The sequence below is a fragment of the Nelumbo lutea genome, chromosome 7, assembly GCF_056320005.1.
Source record: "Nelumbo lutea isolate HS-2025 chromosome 7, American lotus-T2T, whole genome shotgun sequence".
Classification (NCBI taxonomy): Eukaryota; Viridiplantae; Streptophyta; class Magnoliopsida; order Proteales; family Nelumbonaceae; genus Nelumbo; species Nelumbo lutea.
In genome coordinates, this window is record NC_142690.1 from 42,591,143 (window position 1) to 42,614,071 (window position 22,929).

At 37.8% G+C, this 22,929-nt stretch overlaps 1 protein-coding gene across 4 annotated transcripts in view; it reads left to right on the top strand.

Moving 5' to 3' along the window:
* LOC148846190 (NagB/RpiA/CoA transferase-like superfamily protein) overlaps nt 1-20,281 on the top strand; it is a 62,280-nt gene extending 41,999 nt beyond the window's left edge. For 3 of the 4 annotated variants that reach the window (XR_016101766.1, XR_016101762.1, XM_088953061.1), the window contains 3 exons: nt 19,261-19,378; nt 19,552-19,618; nt 19,947-20,281. Coding sequence is in view for 1 of the 4 variants with exons in the window: in XM_088953061.1 (XP_088809187.1) it covers nt 19,261-19,378; nt 19,552-19,618; nt 19,947-20,019 (258 nt within the window). In the remaining 3 variants the exon portion in view is untranslated. The remainder of the gene's footprint in view (nt 1-19,260; nt 19,379-19,551; nt 19,619-19,946) is intronic. The other variant, XR_016101764.1, reaches the window with a different exon arrangement.
* Nucleotides 20,282-22,929: the final 2,648 nt, after the last annotated feature.

The following is a 22,929-nucleotide window of genomic DNA, read 5'->3' on the forward strand; positions in this document are numbered from 1 at the left end:
TCAACTACCGACAGTTTAGGTTTCCATCAGAAAGAGTGCAGCCCTCGATCATTCACTTTGCCCGACAAAGGGGCTGATTCTGTCACTATGATCACCCACTCAGGTGAATTTTTAGACTGCCCCAACATACCCAGGTTTTGACACCCGCTAAGGATCTCACTAATTGGCATATCAAAGACAACCCAATCCAACACTTAATGCAGTACTATGGTCGAGTCTAGGGGTTAGGTGTACCTTTCCAGTTTTTTTCATCTGTCTCCAAGGTCCAAGACATATTTGGAAAGTGGTCCGGTTCAGAGTTTCAAGCAAACCCACACTACATGTGCTTCGGGTCTCACCCTAGCAGTTGAGACCAGCCACCCCAACCGACTTGGCAGCACCTTAGTGTCAGCCTTGGCAGGATAAACCTACCTAGGTCTATCCAACGGCTATGAACATTCTAAACTAACACGAGTCTCATAAGTGTCCAGTTTAAGGGTATTACATAGAAACATACCAGATATAACATGAATCAATTATGTATTTTTATTCATTTACAATAAATGTCAAAATGTACATCAATCTGATTGGAGCTAAAGTCATACACTATCTAACAGCTCCCAGTTGCACTTAGTTCCAATCGAGTACAAGTCGGAGTCCCATACTTTCCACGTGTTTCTCAAACACTTTCTGTGTCAATGGCTTAGTTAATGGGTCTGCCACATTCTCCGTTGATGCTACCTTTTGAATCTGGATGTCCCCTTTACCAACAATCTCTCGTAGTACATGGTACTTCCTCTCAATGTGCTTCAACTTCGAATGGGCTCGGGGCTCCTTAGCCTGAGCAATGGCTCCAGTGTTGTCACACAACAGTGGAATGGGTGATGTGTTGGATGGAACTACTCCTAATTTTTGAATGAACTTCTTTATCCAAATGGCTTCCTTGGCAGCTTCACTTGCGGCAATGTACTCGACCTCATTCGTGGAATCTGTTGTAGACCCTTGTTTGTTGCTTTTCCAGCTAACTGCGCAAGACCCCATTGTAAAGATGTAACTAGATGTAGACTTTCTATCATCTGGGTCTGACTGGAAGTTGGCATCGGTATACCCTAGGATCTGTAGTGAACTACCATCGAATACCAGACAAAATTCTTTTGTCCTTCGAAGGTATTTAAGTATGTTCTTCACAGCTGTCTAGTGCTCCTGTCCTAGGTTTGACTGGTATCTACTTACCACCACACTAACAACCTATGCAATGTCTGGCCGAGTGCACAGCATGACATACATGATGCTCCCTACAGATGAGGCATAGGGAACCTCTCTCATGCCCTCAATCTCCTTAGGGGTCTTGGGAGACATACCCTTGGAGAGAGTGACTCCGTGTTTGAAAGGGACAAATCCCTTCTTGGAGTTCTCCATACTGTATCTTTTGACAATCTTGTCAATATAAGTTGATTGGGATAATCCTATTATCCTCTTCAATCTATCTCTATAGAGTTGAAGTCCCAAGATATAGGAGGCTTCTCCAAGATCTTTCATGGAGAATTGCTACGAAAGGTATACCTTCACCGTAGTTAACATTTCTACGTCATTCCCAATGAGTAGAATGTCATCTACATACAGAACCAAGAACTTAACCTTATCTCCCACTGCCTTTCTGTAAACATAGGGCTCATCCGGATTTTGCTCAAAGTCAAACTATTTGACGTAGAGTCAAACCGAATATTCCAACTCCTAGAGCTTGCTTAAGTCCATAGATGGATTGGTTGAGTTTACACACCATGTGTTCCTAACCTGCAGCAATGAAACCTTGCGGTTGCTGCATGTAGATATTTTCAGTAAGATCCCCATTCATGAATGCGGTTTTGACATCCATTTGCCAAATCTCATAGCCATAGTGTCCTACTACAGCTAGCAAGGTCCTTATGGATTTAAGCATGGCCACTGGCGAAAAGGTTTCCTCATAATTGATTCCCTTTTTCTGAGTGTACCCCTTAGCTACAAGACGAGCTTTATAGGTCTCAATCTTCCCATCAGGGCCCTTCTTCCTCTTTTTGATCAATTTGCAACCAATTGCTTTCACTCAGTGGGTGGGTTTATAAGAGTACAGACCTTGTTGGTTTTCATTGAGTCCATTTCAGCTTTCATGGCATCTACCCACTTCAAGGGATCTATGTGCAACATAACTTTCGTATAAGTCAGGGGATCTTCCTTACTGATCGTGGCTTCCATCAAGTAACTTTCTTGATCATAGGCATAACGAACTGGAGGCCTAGAAACCCGGGTAGATCTTCTAGGTTGGACATTATCTGGAGCCTGCGGGACATCTCCCACTACCCCTAACTTTCCTCATCAAGAACAACTTCTTGATGATGATTGTCTAGGATGTAATCCTCTTCCAAGAAGTATGCATTTCGACTGCGAAACACCTTTTGCTCTTTTGGATCATAGAATAGGTAACCTACAGAGTTTTTGGGGTAACCTACAAATAGGCAACGACTGGTCTTGGATTCCAATTTGTCAGCACTTGTTCTTTTAACATGTGCTGGACAACCCCAAACCTTTAAGTGTCTTATACTTGGTTTTTTACCGGTCCATAGCTTATATAGAGTCTTAGGAATAGATTTGGTTGGAACCCGGTTCAACACGTATATCGCAGTTTCTAATGCCTAACCCCAAAAGGATATAGGTAGTTCTGAGTGGACGAGAAGTGAATGAACCATATCTAATAGAGTCCGATTTTTCCTCTCCGATACACCATTTAATTGTGGTGTAGCAGGAGGAGCTAACTGTGATATAATCCCATTGTCCTTTAAGTAGTCCCTGAACTTGTCGGAGAGATATTCGCCTCCTCGATCTGACCGAAGGGCCTTGATCTGTCTCCCCAATTGTTTCTCGACCTCTTGTTTGAACTCTTTGAACTTTTCAAAGGATTCAGACTTATGTCTCATTAGGTATACGTCACTATACTGTGAAAAATCATCAGTAAATGTTATAAAATAAATGTGCTGGTTACGTGCCCTAACATTCATGGGACCACATACATCAGTATGTATCAGGTCAAGTGTGCCCGTAGATCTTTCAAGCTTTCTCGTAAATGGTCGTTTCGTCATCTTACCCTGAAGGCAAGGTTCACAGGTTGGAAGATCTTCTACAGTTAGAAAATCCAAAAGACCATCATTTACCAACCTTATGATACGATCTATATTAATATGACCAAGTCGGTAATGCCACAGGCACATGGGATTAATCATATCACGTGATCTCTTCTTAGGGATAATTTCTGATGTAGTTTCGGTTATGTTTGTTTCCAGAGAAGGATGGAGGACATAGAGACCATTCTCATGTTCTCCGTAAGCGAGGAATTTGTTACTCAGCTTAATAGTAATCGTATTACTAAACAAGATAGAATAACCATCCTTGCACAATTTTGAAGTAGAAATTAAATTTCTTCTCAATGTTGGTACATAACGACAATTTTTAAGTGTAATAACTCCTTTTCTGAAATACAAATCTATAGTTCCTATGGTTGTAGTTGCAATTGTTGGAGAAGTCCCCAAGTAGAGCATCACTTCTCTGTCACTCAGCCTTCTGCTTGTCTTGAACCCCAGCAATGTTTACATGCATGAGTAAAAGCCCCTGAGTCAATACACCAGGATGCAGAAGTGACCAACAAATTGGTCTCTATGATAAAAGATTCAAAATTACCTTGCTTCTTGGTCTCTAGATATTGAGGACAATTCCTCTTTCAGTGACCAGTGTGCTTGTAGAAATGACACGCATCCGATGCCTTGTCTTTTTTCAGCATTTTAGGTTTGGCAATTTTCTTCTAAGGCTTCTTCTTAGCCTTAATCTTTTTTTTGCCCGACTTGCCACCTTCAACAAGCATGACTATCAGTCTATCCTTCTTTATCAGTTCTTCAACCCTCTGCAACATATTGCCAAGTTCCTGAAGGCTAACCTTTAGCTTATTCATGTTGTACTTCATGAACTGATTGAAGGAAGGAGGCAGAGAATTTAAGACGACATTAATCTTGGTGTCATCATCTAGCCCAGAGCCGAGAGCTTCCGGTTTATTAATGTAGCCCATCATCTTAAAACAATGGTCATGAACCTATTGGTTCTCAGATATCTGTGTGGTCATAAACAACTTTAAGACTTTCTGTCAAGTAGAACGATTCTGCTCTTCATAGATTGTCCTCAGACTATCCATGATATCCTTGGACACTTCGATCTTATCGAACTGTCTCTGTATTGGATTGTCTAAGGAGGCTATGATATAACACTGGGCAAGAGAGTTATTCTCCTCCCATTCTTGATATTCCTTCTTACGAGCCTTAAAAGCCCTATCACCCGGTCGTTTTCATTTCCGTCTCTTCATCTCTGAGATTTTTCTCCCATCTCAATGACGGAGACGCAATTATGTCTTTGGAAATGTGGGAAATCACATAGGTGCACGGAGATGAAGAAAAATACATCAGATTGAATCCTATACATTTTGTCTAAAAAAGAAATTATTTACAGACCAAAATAATAGAATAAAGAATGTTGGGTGCGTAGATCTTGGCGCCATAAAAGATTCCGATCTCCACACATACAACCCAAATATTCAAGAAACAATCATAGAACCATTCCATAATTATAACAAATAATAAAGAATTAATTTTCAGATCATACGCTCGAAACTAAGAACCAAATTCTTAAAAGAAGCCAGTTTGCGCAAATCGGGTAGAACAGTTTCTGCCCATTTGCGCAGCTTCAGATCTGGTCTAAATTTGATTCAAGACTTGAACCTGGCTCTGAAACCACTGTACGTAAGGGAGATCCATCATATGGATGACCGAACCATGCAGGGTGGTTGGACGAAATTTCAAAAAATTTCTTTCTCCCTTCCGGGAACCGTATTCCCAATTTTAGAAAAATTGCATTTTTCAAGGTTTGTTCTTGAAACAAACCGGACCGGATTTGAAACCAAAATAAGAGAGCTATACCTGATACGGAATCCACAAACGTAGCTCCCAACGTAGGTGTTCACTTCCAAAGAGGTCACCAAATCCTGCCTCCACCGAAGATGACACAACTTGAGATGAAGCAGGATCAGCAAAGTAGTTCTTCATCAAGAACTGCAATCCTTCAGCAAGGATCACTCAGAGGAGTGTGAGCATGATTCAGATATGATTTTTCTAGCAAAAATCAGAATCAAGATCTGATCTTGATCAGTCCAAGAACTGGAGATCGAATAGGGTAGGGCAGCAAGAATAGAGGGGGAAAACTGATTGCAGTAAAAGTGTTAAACTGAAGGAATTCGTCTATTTATGGCCCTTTCAAGATCAGCTTCCTAATCTTATCAGGAAAGAGTTCTTTGATCCAAATCTTTATTTGGATCTGAACTCTTAAGTGGATAAGACTTATCTTATCCTCTTGTTGATCCAAATCTAAATCTAAACCCTGATACACCCATATTAATTAATCGTATTAACCAAGTTCGAAATGGGCTTTAGGCCCATTAAGTTATCAAGCTCACTTCCCTTTTAATTGTTGGCTGACTTGGCTCTCTTTGTATGGCGTGGGACCCTAACATTGATCTTCACAAAAGCCATATGGGTTCAACCCAGCTCTGTTATAAGGCCTGTCCGAATTCACTGCTGAACACAGTGAACCCCTGAGATAGGCTCTTAGCAGGCCCAACATTTACACTAAATGGTCATTGGTTCCAACCACCTTATGAAGGCCCAAGGACTATGGTCTTAAGTGAGATTATCCCATTAGGTATATAAGCCCTAAATGGTCTTACACTTAACCTCTCGGCCCATAATGATCAAACACTGCCCAACAAGAGAGGACCTCTCCCTCGTCTACAAGGTATAGTTTCGCACTCTCTACTCAAATGGATCCTGGGAATTAAAACCTTTGCAAACATTTTTCATAAAACATAATATATGCATATGTATATATAAATATATTTTTCAAAACAAATCTCAAACACGTTCGAAATCAACTACCAACAATTTAGGTTTCCATTAGAAAGAGTGTTGTCCCCGATCATTCACTTTGCCTAACAAAGGGGCTGATTATGTCACTATGATCACCCACTGAGGTGAATTCTTAGAATGCCCCAACATACCCAGGTTTTGACTCACACTAAGGATCTCACTGATTGGCATATCAAAGACAACCCAATCCAACACTTAATGTAGTACTATGGTCGAGTCTAGGGGTTAGGTGTAAATTTCCTGTTTTTTCCATCTATCTCTAAGGTCCAAGACATATTGGGAAAATGGTCCGATTCAGAGTTTCAAGGAAACCCACACTACATGTGCTTCAGGTCTCACTCTGGCAGTTGAGACAAGCCACCCCAACCGACTTGGCAACACATTAGTGTCAAGATTGGTAGGATAAACCTCCCCAGGTCTATCCATCGATTGTGAACATTTTAAAATAACATGAGCCTCATAAGTGTCCTATTTAAGGGTATTACACAGAAACATACCAGATATAACATGAATCAATTATGTACTTTTATTCATTTACAATAAATGTCAAAATGTACATCAATCTTATTGGAGCTAAGGGCATATGTTGTCTAACAAATATAGGACATATGTCAGAAATGCCGGAAATGTCGAGGGGAAATATTGTAAAAATTAGAGACATTGTGGACATATTATGAAATATGTGGAAATATGCAATGATATTTTGTAAAATGATAAAAGAAGCATTAATACATATTTCTAGACTATTATCTTATTCCCAAACATGATATAAAGCTAAGAAACTAAGATCAATAACACATTAGTAAATGACGATTTACTGATTTATTATGCATTTTTGATGTTTTTACAAGGTTATCCGATATTTTCTTTTCTTATTTTTAATTCTGATTTATTATAAATTCTAATATATTTATTTCACACTAGTAAATAGAAATACATTTATTCTGATTTTTTAAATATTAAAGTTATAATACATTATTTTTTATTATAAATTTAATAAATTGATTCACCTTTTTGTAGTATTAAGGTTATGACAAATTCTGATTTCTTATAAAACTTAATGAATTTATTATGATTTTTAATACTAAATTTATAATAAATTATGGTTTAGTATAAATTTTAATAAATTTATTATGATTTTTTATATTAAATTTAGAATATGATTTATTATAAAATTTAATAAACATTTTCTGATTTTAATAAATATTTTAAAAATAATAACTAGTTAATATTTTATTACTTGAAAAATATTATATGTTTATATTATAAAGTAATTAATTTATTCTTTTGTTTTTATTTTTTGTCAATTCTTTTTTATAAATATTTTTTTGAAATATTAAATAGAAATCATTAATGGAATAATTTATATTAACATACTGTATTATATTAATATAATATACTAATATATTATATTATTAATGTACATTAGTCGGTATCCTGTTGACATAATAGGAAAAACTGTCTTTTTTTCTGTTATTTGGACCGATTTGGTCGACATTTCCAAAATATAGGAAATGTTGACCGAAATAATGTAATTTTTATATTACCATCCATTTTCATGTCGGAGATCTTGAACATTGACATATGTCGGGCAACATTAGCGAAATGTTGCAAGATTTGAAACCATGATCCCTAAGAAATATTTAAGAAAACCAAATGTGATTCAGTCCAATAAAAAACTGTAAAATATTTCAGATTATAACAAAAGAGAATGAAAACAAGAAGAAGAAGAAGAAGAAGAAGAAGATGGAGAAGAAGTGAGAAAGGAGTTCAATAATCTCCTCTTTCACCTCTCTATTCTTTTATTAATCTTTCTAAGATTGAATAAATTACAAGTCTGCCCTTAAGTCGGCGTCCAACTCATCAACATACTTAAAGAAAGCATAAAAAAGAATTAAAGGCTCATAGAGAAAAGGCCCATTAAGAAACAAAAGGCAAGGAAGAACTAACAATAAGATATTAATGGGCTAGGGCCCATCCGGCCCAGTCTCTCTCATCCCCCTCAAGATCAATCATGCCCAACTTACTTATATAGTGAATCAGCTTTCCTTTTGTCAAAACATTAGCCAATCGTTCTTCAAAAGCAATAAATGGCAGGCAAGCTTCTCCTGAAGCAATTCTCCCGTATAAAGTGTCTATCAACTTCTATGTGCTTAGTTCTGTCATGCTAAACAGGATTATGTGCAATGTTGGTAGCGGCCTGCTTATCACAATATAGTATCATTGGCTTCTCACAATCAATACCCAATTCTTCTAAAAGTAGTATCAACCACAAAAGTTTTGAAACTCCATCTGCCGTTGCCCTGTACTCTACTTCAATTGAGGATTTAGCCATTACAGACTACTTCTTACTTCTCCATGACCACAATGTTCCCTGCCACCATAGCACAGTAACCTGAAGTTGATTTCCTATCATCAATACATCCTACATAGTCAACATTAGTGTATGCTTCTAGCTTCATGTGTCCATGCTTAACAAACAAGAAACCCTTCCTTGTAGTCCCTTTTATGTAACACAAAACCCTCTCAATAGATGCTAAATGTGTATCTCTAGGAGAATGCATGAACTAGCTAATGACACTAATTCCCCTATCAGTCAACAATTCACCACCAGTAGTTGAAAGCTTATGGTTGAGGTCTATGGGAGTGGATGTTGGTTTAGCACCCAATTTATCAGTCGCTGCAAAAAGATCAAGAACATACTTACGTTGAGAAATGAAGATACCATCCTTAAATCTAGCAACTTCAATTCCTAAGAAATATCTTAGTTCCCAAGTCTTTAATCTTAAACTCAATGTTACGAAATCTTTTGAGATGAGTCACTTCCTAAGTATCATTGCTAGTAACCACAATATCATCAACATAGACAATTAGAAGGGTCACCAAGGAATCTCTTCTCTTACAAATAGGGTATGATCAAACTGAGTCTATATGTAACCAAAAGTAACAAGGGCAGTCCGAAATCTCTTAAACTAGGCTCTAGGAGATTGTTTGAGGCCATAAAGAGACTTCCTCAATTTACAGACTTTCCCTTGCATCTTCCCATACACCCCTAGAGGTAAAGACATATAGACCTCTTCATGTATTACATGCATGAGTAGAAACCCTGGAGTCAATACATAAGGAAGCAGAAGTGACCAATATATTGGTCTCTATGACAAAGGATTCGAAATTACCTTGTTTCTTGATCTCCAGGTGTTGAGGACAGTTCCTCTTCTAGTGGCCGGTCTGCTTGCAAAAGTGGCAGGCATCTGATGCCTTGTCCTTCTTCTACTTTTTAGGCTTGCTAGTTTTCTTTTGAGGTTTCTTCTTTGCCTTTCTCTTCTTCTTGCTCGATTTGCCACCTTCAACAAGCATGGCTATGGGCTCATCCTTCTTTATCAATTCTTTGGCCCTCTGCAACATATTGCTGAGTTTCAGAAGGCTAACATTTAGCTTGTTTATATTGTAATTCATTATGAACTGATTGAAGGAAGGAGGCAAAGAGTATAGGATGGCATCAACTTTGGTGACATGATCCAGCCCAGATTCAAGAGCCTCTAATTCATTGATGTATCCCATCATCTTAAGACAATGGTCATGAACTAGTTGGTTCTTGGACATTTGTGTGGTCATAAACTGGTTTAGGATCTTCTAACGAGTAGAACGATTCTGCTCTTCATACATGGTCCTTAGACTATTCAATATATCCTTGGACACTTCGATCTGATTGAACCGTCGTTGTATCTGATTGTCTAAGGAGGCTATGATGTAGCACCAGGCAAGAGAGTTTTTCTCTTCTCATTCTTGATATTCCCTCCTGCGGGCCTCAGGAGCCCTATCACTTGGACGATCCGGAGCAGGGTTCTTAGCAACTTTGTCCAATTTCTCAGACGTCAGAACCAACATAAGGTTATGATATCAGTCAGCGTAATTTGGTCCCTTAAGCTTATTGTCGTCCAACAGTTTGGCGAATTGTCCATTTGCCATTTTTGATAAAAGGCAAAGCAAATATTAGTCCACAACCTAATTTGATTCATGCTATCTACATAGATATGGCTTTTAATTTATGTTCCATTTCCATTTATTCATCTCTAAGATTTCCCTCCTATCTCAATGACCGAGACTGCGAAGTATGTCTCTGGAAATGTGAAAAACCACATACAGTGCATGGAGCCAACTGTTTCAACTGCATAACCTCACCACCCTCTGCAAATGATCACATCCACTCATCTCATGAGCTTTCCCTTTGGCCTCTGTTAGACAAGGTTCATTGCCATTTTAGGTTAAACCTTTCTGTCCAATAAGTGCTTACCCATCATATTCGTGAACGCCAAGGTACCGTGAGAGAGTCTTCCATTTTAGGATAGGCCCCTCCCACATCGGTCTATAATGCCGCTATCATCTTATGAAACAATCCAACAGATCCAACAACAAATGGATAGCCCAATTTTAGGTGCATCTCCTCATTACTGAAGGACCCATCTTCATGCTAATAATGGAAGGCCTTTAGAGAGTTCATCATATGAATCTCCCTATCACATGCACTTATATTTCAGTGGAGGGAACGAAATATTACGCCCTAGTTTTATTTTGGTCAAACCAAAGTGGCTTTCATTGGCTTTCTCAAAGCCAGATTTAAATGAACCCTAAACAGCTCGAGTTTCGGATGGTTCCTCTTGGGGAGGAAGCTGATGTGGGGCCCATCAAACGGGGAGATCATCCAATGATCTTATGGACACCATGGCAATGATGTGCATTCAGCCATGGTGTGCAAAAGAGCCACTATCGAATTAATCATGGGCCAAGTACTTACTGGCCCATGTACGTAGCACATCACACATCCATGCATCACATGCATGAAACAAATTGATCCATTCAATTAAAAATATTTGTAAAATCCATAATTAAATAGATTAAATCAGTATTAGCCCAATAGAGCTCATAATGTTATCATATAACATTATCTAGGTACATGGGCTGTACTACAAAGAGCAGTTTGGCCCATGTAGCTAAATCAGGGCTGATTCAATTTTATCATATTAAAGCTAGGTTTTTAAAGAGGTGGGCCGAATTAAAACTTGAAGTGGGCCATCAATCCTCTAGCCTAAGTCGAATTAGGGTTAGAAAAACCAACCCCATCGAACCAACAATTCGGTCCAACCAGTTTGAACCAAATCGGCCCAAGTTTTGGTGTCCAGTTCAAGATTTAATTCAAGAATAATGATCTGAAAAATAAATTAATCAAAGATAATGAAATTATCAAGAAAATGAAATCAGAGGGATGCACTGTGATTTCTTGGACATCCTGCAAACCTGCAAAGAACAGTTAAATCGCAGAACTTCTTTCTACAAAATCTTCTTCTCCTCTGGTGTGCACTCCAGCAATCTTCAGATGGAAATAAAATAGAAAAACCTAATTTATTACATCACATCGAATTCCTATACAATTTGTCTAAAAAATAAAAAAAAAATTATTTACAGATCAAATTGAATAGAAAAGAAATAGTAGGGTGCGCCAATCTTGGCACCAAAAAGTTTCAGTCTCTATCACATGTGCAGCTCAAATATTCAAGAAACATTCACAGAACAATTCTATAAATATGATAAAATAATAAAGATTTATTTTCCAGATCATCTGCCCATAATTTGGGAACCAATTCCCAGAAAAAACACTAATTGCGCAAATCGGGTAGAACGTCTTCTGCCCATTTGCACAAATTCAGATCTGATCTAATTTGGTTCAAGACTTGAACCTGACTCTGATGCCACTGAAGGGATGGGAGATCCATTATATAGATGGCCGAATCCTACAGGAAGGTTGGGCGAAATTTCAAAAATTTCTTTACCCCCACCTGGGAATCTTATTCCCAATTTAGAAAACTGCATTTTCAAGGTTCGTTCTTGTAACCAAACCAGACCAAATCTGAAAGCAAGATTAGGGAGGGATATACCTGATATGGAATTCACGCAAAAAATCTCCTCCCAACGTAGGTGTTCACACCCAAAGAGTGTACCAAATCCTCCCCCCCTTGAAGATGACACAGCTCAGGATGAGGCAGGATCAACAGGTAGTTCTTCAGCAAGAATCGAATGGGGTAGTGAGCACAACTTCAAAATTGTTTCTTCTAGAAAGAAACAATATCAAGATCAAATCTTGACCAGATCCAAGAATTGGAGATCGAACAGGGTAGGGCGGCAAGAGCAGGAAGAAAAAGAAATGAAGGCAAGATCAGTCTAACTGAGTTGTATTCTCTTTGTGTTGTGTGTCTTTTTTAGGTCCGCCCTGCTTTCTATTTATAGCCTTAAAGAGACAACCTCCTAATCTGATTAGGAATTTCTTGATCCAAATCTTTATTTGGATCTAGACTCTTTAAGTGATAAGGATAATCCTTTTTCTTATCTGCAGTTCAAGATCATCTTATTCCTAATCAAACTAGGAGTTTCTTGATCCAAATTTTTATTTGGATCTAGACTCTTTAAGTGGATAAGAGTTATCCTCTTATCCTTATCTACTGATTCAAACCCAGATCTGCCCCTATTTAATTAATCCAATTAACCTAGTTCAAAATGGGCTTTTAGGCCCATTAAGCTTTTAGGCTCACTTCCTTTTAATGCTGGTTAGCTTGGCTCTCTTTGTATGGCGTGGGACCCTAACATTGATCTACACATCAGCCACATGGGTTCAGCCTAGGCTCTGTTACAAGGCCTGGCCGAATTCACTACTGAATACAATGAACCCCTGAGCCCATCACTATGGGCTCTTAATGGGCCCAACATTTACACTAAATGGTCTTTGGGTCCAGCCATCTTATGAAAGCCCAAGGACTATGGGCAGATGCAATATTAGCCCATCAGGTATAACCCTCAATGGTCTTACACTTAACCTCTTAGTTCTTAATGATCAAACACTACCCGACAAGAGAGGATCTCTCCCTCGGCTGCAAGGTACAGTGTTGTACTCTCTGCTCACATGGATCCCGGGAATTAAAACCTTTTGCAAACATTTTGAAACCATAATATATATAAGTATATATCTATATAAATATATTTTGCAAAACCAAATTTCAAACACATTTGAAATCCACTACCGGCAGTTTAGGTTTCCATTAGAGAAAGTGCATTTTCCCGATCATTCACTTTGTATGACAAAGGGGCTGATCCTGTCACTATGATCACCCACTCGAGTGAATTCTCGGACTATCCCAACATACCCAAGTTTTGACCTTCTAAGGATCTCACTGATTGGCACATCAACGACAGCCCAATCCGACACCTAGTGCAGTATCATATCCGATTTCAAGGGTTAGGTGTAACATTCCAGTTTTGCCCATCTATCTCCAAGGTCTAGGGCAATACTAGAATTTTGGTCCGGTTCAGGGTTTCAAGAAAACCCACAATATATGTACCTCAGGTCTCATCCTAGCAGCTGAGACAAGCCACCCCAACCAACTTGGCGGTACATTAGTGTCAGCCTTGATAGGATAAATCTCCCCAAATCTATCCAATGGTTGTGAAGATTCTAAACTAACACGAGTCTCATATTTGTCCAATTTAAGGATATTACACAGAAACACGCCACAATAACATGAATCAAATATGTACTTTATTCATTTACAATAAATGTCATAATGTACATCATGCTGGTTGGAGCTAAGGGCATATACTATCTAATACGTAAATGGGCATTTGCCATTAAATATCATTTTGATGGCTCTATTGAGAGGTTTAAGGCTAGGCTGGTTGCTAAAGGCTACACTTAGATGTATGGTATTGAATATCTTGAGACCTTTGCTCCTGTGGCTAAGATGACCTCAGTCCGAGTTTTGTTGTCCCTAGTTGCTACTTTTGAATGACCTCTCCACCAGTTTGATGTTAAAAATTCCTTCTTGAATGGAGATTTACATGAAGAGGTCTATATGTCTTTGCCTCCGGGAGTGTATGGAAAGGAAATGCAAGGGAAGATGTGTAAACTGCAGAAATCCATTTATGGTCTCAAACAATTCCCTTGGGCTTGGTTTGAGAGATTTAGGGCTGCTCTTATCTCATTTGGTTACACAAACTCAATCTAACCATACCTTGTTCTTGAAAAGAAGTGGCTCTCTAGTGACCTTTCTGATAGTTTATGTTGATGATATTGTAGTCACAAGTAATGACACCCAGGAGGTCAGTAAACTCAAAAGGTTGATTAACTTTGAATTTGAGATCAAGGATTTAGGAGATCTCTAGTATTTTGGGGGCATTGAAGTTGCTAGATCTACGGATGGTATCTTCATTTCTTAGCGCATATATGCCCTTGACCTCCTTGCAGAGATTGGTAAACTTGGTGCTAAACCAACCTCCACTCTTATTGATCCCAATCGTAAGCTTTTTGTAGATGGTGAACTTTTATCTAACAGGGGAGTGTTTCAGAGACTGCTTGGGAAGTTGTTATATCTTTGCATGACTCGATTGGACATTTCCTATGCAGTGATTGTTATTAGTCAATTTATGCATTCTTCTAGAGATACTCATTTAGCTACTATAGAAAGAGTTATGTGTTACTTCAAAAGTACTCCAGGGAAATGTATTCTATTTTCCAAACATGGACACATGAAGCTGGAAGCATACAATGATGTTGATTGGGCAGGATGTATTGATGTAGGAGATACACCTCGGGTTATTATGCTTTGGTGGTAGGGAACGTTGTTTCATGGAGGAGTAAGAAACAGTTTGTAGTTGTCGGATCCTCTGCTGAAGCATAATAAAGGGAAATGGCACATGGTGTGTCAGAATTACTGTGGCTACGATCACTTTTAGAAGAATTGGGGGTTGACTATGTGAAGCCAATGATGCTCTACTATGACTGAAAGAATGGTAGGATCCATCTAATGGACGCCATGAGGGTTGCAGAATGGGTGGGCGAAATTCAAAAATTTTCCTACCTTCTTCCAACTGGGAATCATATTCCCTAAATTTAGAATACAATATTCAAGGATCCTACTTGAACCATAATCGAAACAGATCTGAACCAAAAAGAAAAGGGAGGAGTCATACCTGATTCAGAGAAACAGTATGTCCCAAAGTTGGTGTTCAAGCCCAAAGAAGACACCAAGATCTGATCTTGCTGAAGATGACACAACTGTTTATGGAACGGAATCAGCAGAGTGTGTCCTACACACTGGATCCTTTGCAAGAATCCTCTAGAAACTCTGAACACTGAATCTTTTTCAGTCTTTTCTACAAGACTGATGTCAGGAATTAATTTCTTGATTTCTTTCTACTGCAAAGATCAAATCTTGCCAGAAGTAATGGCGGCGACTAGAGGAGAACTCTTGGGACGAAGATGGCTAAATTGCTTCTCTTTTCTCTGGAGTGTGAATGAGATATAATCTCAATTCGCAGGATGCTTTCTTGCTTACTCAAAACCCCCTGTTCGAAATCTAATGTTTTTCTCTTAGGGTTTTTCCTCATTTCTTCTTGATTAAGAAACCCCTAATTAGGAGTTATCTCAATCCAAATCAGTATTTGGATAGGGGATGATCTTAATCCTATCTGTAGATTAAGTTAGCTTACTCCTGTTCTTATCAGGAGGTTACTAGATTCAAATCTGATTTGAATTTGGTTTCCCAGAGTGGATAAGGTTAAAAAGCCCTATCCTTTTGCTAACATTAATCTCAGATCCACCCCATAGATGGGTGATCACATCAGCCCAGATCGAAATGGGCTTTTGGCCCATTAAATGTTCAGTGCTTAACTAGTTTCCAATCTGCTGCCCAGTTGGGCTTCTTTGTATGGCGTGGGACCCAAGCATTGATCTACACACCAGCCACATGGGTTTGGCCCAGCCTTTATTACAAGGCCCAGCCAAATTCACTCAAAAGCTCAGTAAACCCCTGAGCTCATCACATGGACCCTATGGATCCAACACTTACATTAAATGGTCCATGGGCCAAGCCATCTTATAAAAACCTAGGGACTGTGGGCAGGTGCAAGATTAGCCCATCAGGTACTATCCTAAATGGTCTTACACTTAACCTCTCAGCCCTTAATGATCAAGCACTGCCCGACAAGAGAGGACCTCTCCCTCGGCTGCAAGGAACAGTGCCGCACTCTCCAGTCACATGGATCCCGGGAATTAAAACCATTTGCAAACATTTTAAAACCGTACATATACATATATATATTTTAATTTTGCAAAACAAAATTCCAACGATTGAAATCAACTACCGGCAGTTTGGTTTCCATCAGAGAGAGTGTCTTCCCGATCATTACCTTTGTCCGACAAAGGGGCTGATCCTGTCACTATGATCACCCACTCAGATGAATTCTCAGACTGTCCCAACATACCTAGGTTTTGATCCCCGCTAAGGATCTCATTGATTGGCATATCAAAGACAGTCCGATCCAATACCTAGTGAAGTGTCATAATCGAGTCTAGGGGTCAGGTGTAACTTTCCAGTTTTGCCCATCTGTCTCCAAGGTCCAGGGCAATACTAGAAATCTGGTCCGGTTCAAGGATTTGAGTAATCCCATACTGCATGTGCCTTGGGTCTTACCCTGGTGTCCGAGACAGGCCATTCCAACACTTGGTGGCACACCAGTATCAGCCTTGGCAGGATAAATCTCCCCAGACTCATCCAATGGCTGTGAACATTTAAAACTAATACAAGTCTCTATAAGTGTCCAGTTTTAGGGTCTTACACAGAATTATACCAAACAACATGAATCAAACATGCACTTTATTTATTTACACTAAATGTCAAAAGTACATCAAATCGGATTGAAGCTAAGGGCATACAAAACTGTCTAACAATGACAACCAGACAGATATCAATATTGCACATTATCCTGTTCAACATGATAGAACTAAGCACATCGAGGTTTATAGACATTTTATACGGGAAAGAGTTTCCTCAGGAGAAGCATAGTTTTCAAGGCGTCTAGGCGATTATGGGCGACACTAGGGCACCTAGTTGCCTAGTAACGCCTAGGCGATAAAAATTTTATAATATAAAATCTGACTTTTGGCTAGTTTCCTAGTTTTATATACCATTCAGCATGTATGTTAATTGAAAAAATAGCAATTCTCTTTATTAAGAACATTAAATTTCCTCTAAAAATGTGGCAAATCATCACATCTAAAGATAATGATCTTTTACATATATTAATTTCATTATTTTCAAAAATAATACTACTATAATAAGTATTTAATAGAGAAAATTCATATTAATTAGCAACTAAAGATGGTTATCAAGTTTATATGATAAATATTCAAGATGGAAAGTAAAATAGAAAAAAAAACAAGGATGGAGTTTTTGTTTTATTTAATTAGAGAGAGAGAGAATAGAAAAACTAACTTAATTATTCTGCTCTTTCTTTCTTTTCCTCTTCTCAAAACCCTTTGATCTTTTAAATTTCAATAGTAAAATATTAAAACAAAGTATAATTGATATATATAGCATATAATAAAATGTATTAACACATACATTAATAAGATACAACAATATAAATGATATTATAAAAGATGCCCGCCTTGTCATTTTTGTCGCCTAGGCGGGTGCTTAGTCGCCTAGAAGGGCGCCTAGTTGCTAAAAGTCAAGGTGTTTGGGCGAGGTGCCCAGCCTAAGCGACACCTTGACAACTATGAAGAGAAGTTTGCTTGCCATTTAATGCCTTAGAATAACAGTTGGCTGATGTTTTGACCAAGGGAGTTCCAAGAGGGAAGCTGACACACTATATAAGCAAGCTGGGCATGATTGACATCTATGCTTAGCTTGAGGGGGAGTGTAGAGAGATTGGGCCGAATGAGCTATAGTATCTTTTCTTGTAGTATGTTATTTATTTATTTGTTAGTTAATGGGCCTACCTTTATGGGCCTGTTATTTCTTTTTGTAAGTTCTCTTTATGTTACCGTGTAGCTGGCTGCCCACGTAAGGGCATACTTGTAATTATTCTAATGATTGAAGTTTAACAAAAGGATTAGAGAAGGGAGGGAAGAGATTATTCGAACTCTTCTTCTTTTCTCCATCTTCTTCCTTTGTGCTGTTGTTCTCTACTTTTCTCCTTTTCTCTCTAATTTTTATCAAGTTTATATCAGTTTTAGAGGACTGATTCACATCTACAAGCACTCCACTACAATTTACAATATTTTACTGGGTGAAAATTTAGTTAATTTGAAGAGTAAGAAGTGTAGTAGAGGGCCCGGTCTAGTGTTAAAATTGATTACAAAGAAATGGAAGACACATTGTGTAAGTTGACTTGGTAGTTGTCTATATTGTGTCAAATTCTATACAATAGAACATAACATATTGAAGTCAACTTATTTGATATGAAGTTTTAAGTGGAGAGGTGTCAACTTCATTTGTGGCTTGTGAGAATCAATTGACTGATTTATTTAGTGGGTTGATTTTATATGTAACAATCTTTGAGTATATAATATATTCTCTAGACAACTACCATAGTTTGAGGGTTTTTCTATCTTTCTATCAAAGGTTTATTGGTTAGCTATTAGTAGTGTTTATTTAGTGGGTTGATTTTATATGTAACAATCTTTGAGTATATAATATATTCTCTAGACAACTACCAAAGTTTGAGGGTGTTTCTATCTTTCTATCAAAGGTTTATTGGTTAGCTATTAGTAGTGTTTATACAGGGGTAGTTTTGTAATTCTGTACTCAGTTTTTTCAATAGAAACAAAAATGGTCAATTAGATGAATTCGGATTAGCTGAACGCTTTGGCTGTTCAGCAGCTTGTGGAACCAATGATGAGGTTCCACACCAATAATAAATTCATGGGCCCCACTGTGAAAGGGTGTGGGCCCTATGTATTTTATGGCGTGGAACCTTGTCATTGGTTCCACAGCCTGCTGAACAGCCAAAGCATTCAGATAAACCTTGCTCCAATCAGATAAGTGAATACTCTTTTCTGTTCCATGTGACTTTCTTCTCTTTTCTCCTTTTTTCTGCTTCTTTTCATATTTTCTTGATCCTCTGCTAAAATAACAGAGATTACATGGCACACCTTCACCTGATACACGAGAAATTGAGTAGCATACGTGTGGCCTAATTCTGAAGCTTGTACAATTTTATTTTAGCATAGTTAGCAAGATTATTTTATCCAAAAAGATCGAAACCACGGAAAATAAGATATCAAACTAATCTGATAATAAATGGTCCTTCAAATGTATCAATCCATTTATAAATAAAGCATCATCAATGAAGATCAGTGTGTTGCACCATATTGAGGAGGCTTGATGTTATGCAAAGCCAACTGCTAGTTCAGTTCGTTGAACTAATTTTTTTTCTTTTTTGCCCTTATTAATTGAAGGTTTGGAGGAGACCAGCTTTAGGTCATGCTGGTCCACTGGGAGGTGATTTCCCATTATTCACCAGAGAAGGACATAATGTTCTTGATCTCATCTTTACATCTCCCATACAGAATCTAGGTACATCATTACTTTTGCGGAATCTTTTATTAATTCTCACTTAAATTCAGAACTATTTCCAATTAATAAAGTTCAAGATATGTATGAACTGCTTGTCTATTGTGTTCTTTTGTACTTTCTCCATTGTATGCTTCTCCTATCTGCACCCCTAAGATTTTAAGTGTTAATTGCAGCTGAAGTAAGAGAGAGCCTGGATAACATTGATGGGGTTGTGGACCATGGAATCATATCTGGAGTGCCGTAAGTTTTGCAATCCCCTTTTTAACTCTAGTCTTCAGTTTATCTCTACGCCATGCTGGATATGAGAAGAAAGTTTACTGATTAATATATATATATATATATATATATATAGATAGATAGATAGATAGATCCATGTGTATATTAGTGGGACTAACTTTGAACTGCTAAGATGCCTCAGAGTTCGAAAACGGATGTATCACATTTCTGTAGTCACTCTTTTCACATGGCTACAAGGAGAAAAATGCTTATTTTCTGGTTGTGTTAATGTCCCATCTCTTGAATAAGATATTTCTGAGAAATTTCTTCTTTTTTATTTGATAAACTGCAGCTGCACAGTGGTAATCGCTTCAGAAAATGGACTACAAGTTGTGACTAATTTGTCGAAGAATGCAATCAGATGATTGTAATCTTGGTCTGTAGCCAAGATTACGATTAGCCCACTTATATTTTTAATGGGTTAACTTCTTCAGAATTAGGTGGGAAAATAGATGTATAACCGCCCAATTGTTGGAATATTCAGAATGTAATATGGATTAAGAATGGTGGTATTTTAGGAAGTAGATTATATTCAGGGACATTGTTATAATATCAGACGCGTGAGGAGTTTGTTTTGTAATTTGGCATTTCTAGTTTAATTTTAAAGCATTTCTCTCATTTGATAGAGATCTGAGAGTACCTAATTGTGCATCTTCTCTTCTATCTTCCATCTTTCTTCTCTTTACCTTAATTACCTATTTTTTACAAGATGGTATTAAGGCTTGACTCTTGAAGGCAATGATGATGTCTTCAAATCTGTTAGTTACATTCCTTTCATCTCTTTCTTTGTCCTTATTTCTAATTGTTATTTCTTTCTTGTTTATTTCGTCCTGTTTTTCCTTAGATTTTTTTTTTTTCTTGTAACAGTTCATTGTTGTTTCTTCTCTCTATTGTGGCCTAATTGCTATACGCCTTCTTCCTACATTTCTGTTATAGGCATGTGTTAGAAAAAACTAATTGTTACTGTTATTCTTGTAAGAGTTCATTTGGCGAGGAGGCATGATAGCACTTGTACCAATCTCAGGGGCAACATCATCATCAATCAAAATTAACTTTTGATTTGACTGGGACTGTTGTAGTTGTAGTGTTTTTATTATCCGCAGAAGGCAACACTAAAGCAGATTGATACCCATGAGAAAGCCATTGATATATAGATGAGTAAGTTTGTAACTCCCCCATAATTCCATCACAATTAGAATTTCTGTCTGCAAAAGGAAGGTGAGATTCATCAAACACCACGTTTAGATAAATAAACCTTTTGAGTTGTTGGATTGAGGCAGGGATACCCATTAAGCAAGGGACCATTTAAGAAATATACATTAAAACGATCTTGCATGCAACTTCTGAGGTGCATGATCACTTAGATAAGAGACACATCTGCAGCCTATGATTCTTAGATGAGAGTAATCTGGTGGCCTTCCATATAGCTTCTCAAAAGGAGAGGATCAGACTAGCAAGGGAATACGAAGACAATTTATCGAGTAAATGGCTATGTAAAAAGCCTCAACCTAATATCTCATGGATAGATTCACAAGTAAACGGTGGTTCCTCTCTGCCACCTCATTTTGTTCGACAAAGATGTAATCAAGATGATTAATAAAAGTATGAAAACAAAATTCACCGCACCATCACATTGGAAAATTTTGATTTTCCCAAAATGAATAATTGATTACAAGGACATAGTTGGAGTTTTAGGAAGCAAAAAAAAAAATTCATATTTGTGTTTCAAGGGTAAGAACCAAGTAAATCATGTAAAAACGTCAATGAAAATAGCATAAAAATTGATCCTTTAGAAAGACTGAACTGCCAGGGTCCCCATAAATCAAAATGAATTTTGTGAAAAGGAAATTTGTATTTAATATTATTTCTAGAAAAGGGCAATTAACAACTCTCTCCCATTTGACAACTAACACAGTCAACGAGGTTGCATCCAATAACTGACATGTAAGCTTTATTTACTAAGGTCTCCAAAACTTTAAAGTGAGGGTAGTCAAGTCCTTGTATCAATACATATCATGCAGATGGCTTACCGATACACCCCTCCAGGGGTTGTATCAGGTCAGAGGGGTAGCCGGGCCCTTAAACTGACCCCTCTAAACCAGTTTCGAAAAATATATAAATAAAACTGAAAAAATGTACCGACACAGGCTGATATGCCCGATATGTCCTACCGACATATTGACCCGTGTCTGTATTTAGAACCTTGACTTTTAGGTATTTGAGAATACCTGAATTAGAAGTCATGTGTGAAGTAACTCTTGTATCGGCATAGAAAGTTCTATCAGTTCCTTTAGAAAGATTAAGTTGGAAAGAGATTGAGGAAGATCTTCGCTCTTATCAAAGTGATGCCGGCATGTCAGCAAAATGACCATATCGACTACACATTTGACACTGAGGCTTCAAACTTTGTTGGCTATTTGTGTTGATCTAAGGTCAATATTAAGTTTTGATGATAACAAAGTACTAGATTATTGAAAATTTGTTAAGTATTGATACTAAGATTGATGCTCAAGACTTGAAGCCAAGGTCATATTGGCAAGTTATACATTACTCAAGGCAGAGATGGAAATTGGACAATGAAGATTGGCAGCACAAGTTTCAGTTCGATCGGTATGACTTGTTTAATTAATTGAATTTCACCTAAGCTAAATTGGCATAAGTTTTTTCAATTAATTTTTATAAGTGTTTAGAAACTATTTAAATTTATTTTGAAGAAGTTAGAATCAAGGTTCAAAAAATCATTACGTATCGGTCCGTATTGGCCGATATGTATCGTATCGGGAGCACTCTGATACATTTCTATAGAGGGTGTATTGGGGTTTTGACCGGTTCAGGGGTTGGAGGAACCTTAAACCAGTCCCCTTAAACTGGATTTGAAAAACAAAAGTTAAAAAATAAAAATAAAAAAACAGTACCGATACGCCCCTACCGACATATCAGGCATATTGATATTTAAAACCTTGGCTAGAATACATTTGAAATTAGGAAATTGCAACCTGCCCTATCTTAGGGCTCATACCCAGTTGCATCCCCAACGTTCAAGGTGTGAGGATAATAAATAACCCACTACGAGACGTCCACTTGTTGTTGCCCTATTTTATTGGCCCAACTTAAGACCATTTTTTATTTTTTTAAAGGGTTAATTCTTCTTCTTTCTCCTTCTTTTCTATAGTAGACTAGTATTGCTACAGTAGCGCTCATCATTCACCTCTACAGTAGCACTACATTCCTGCCTACTTCTCTGTTTGGTAAAAATGGCCACTTTCCTATTTCGT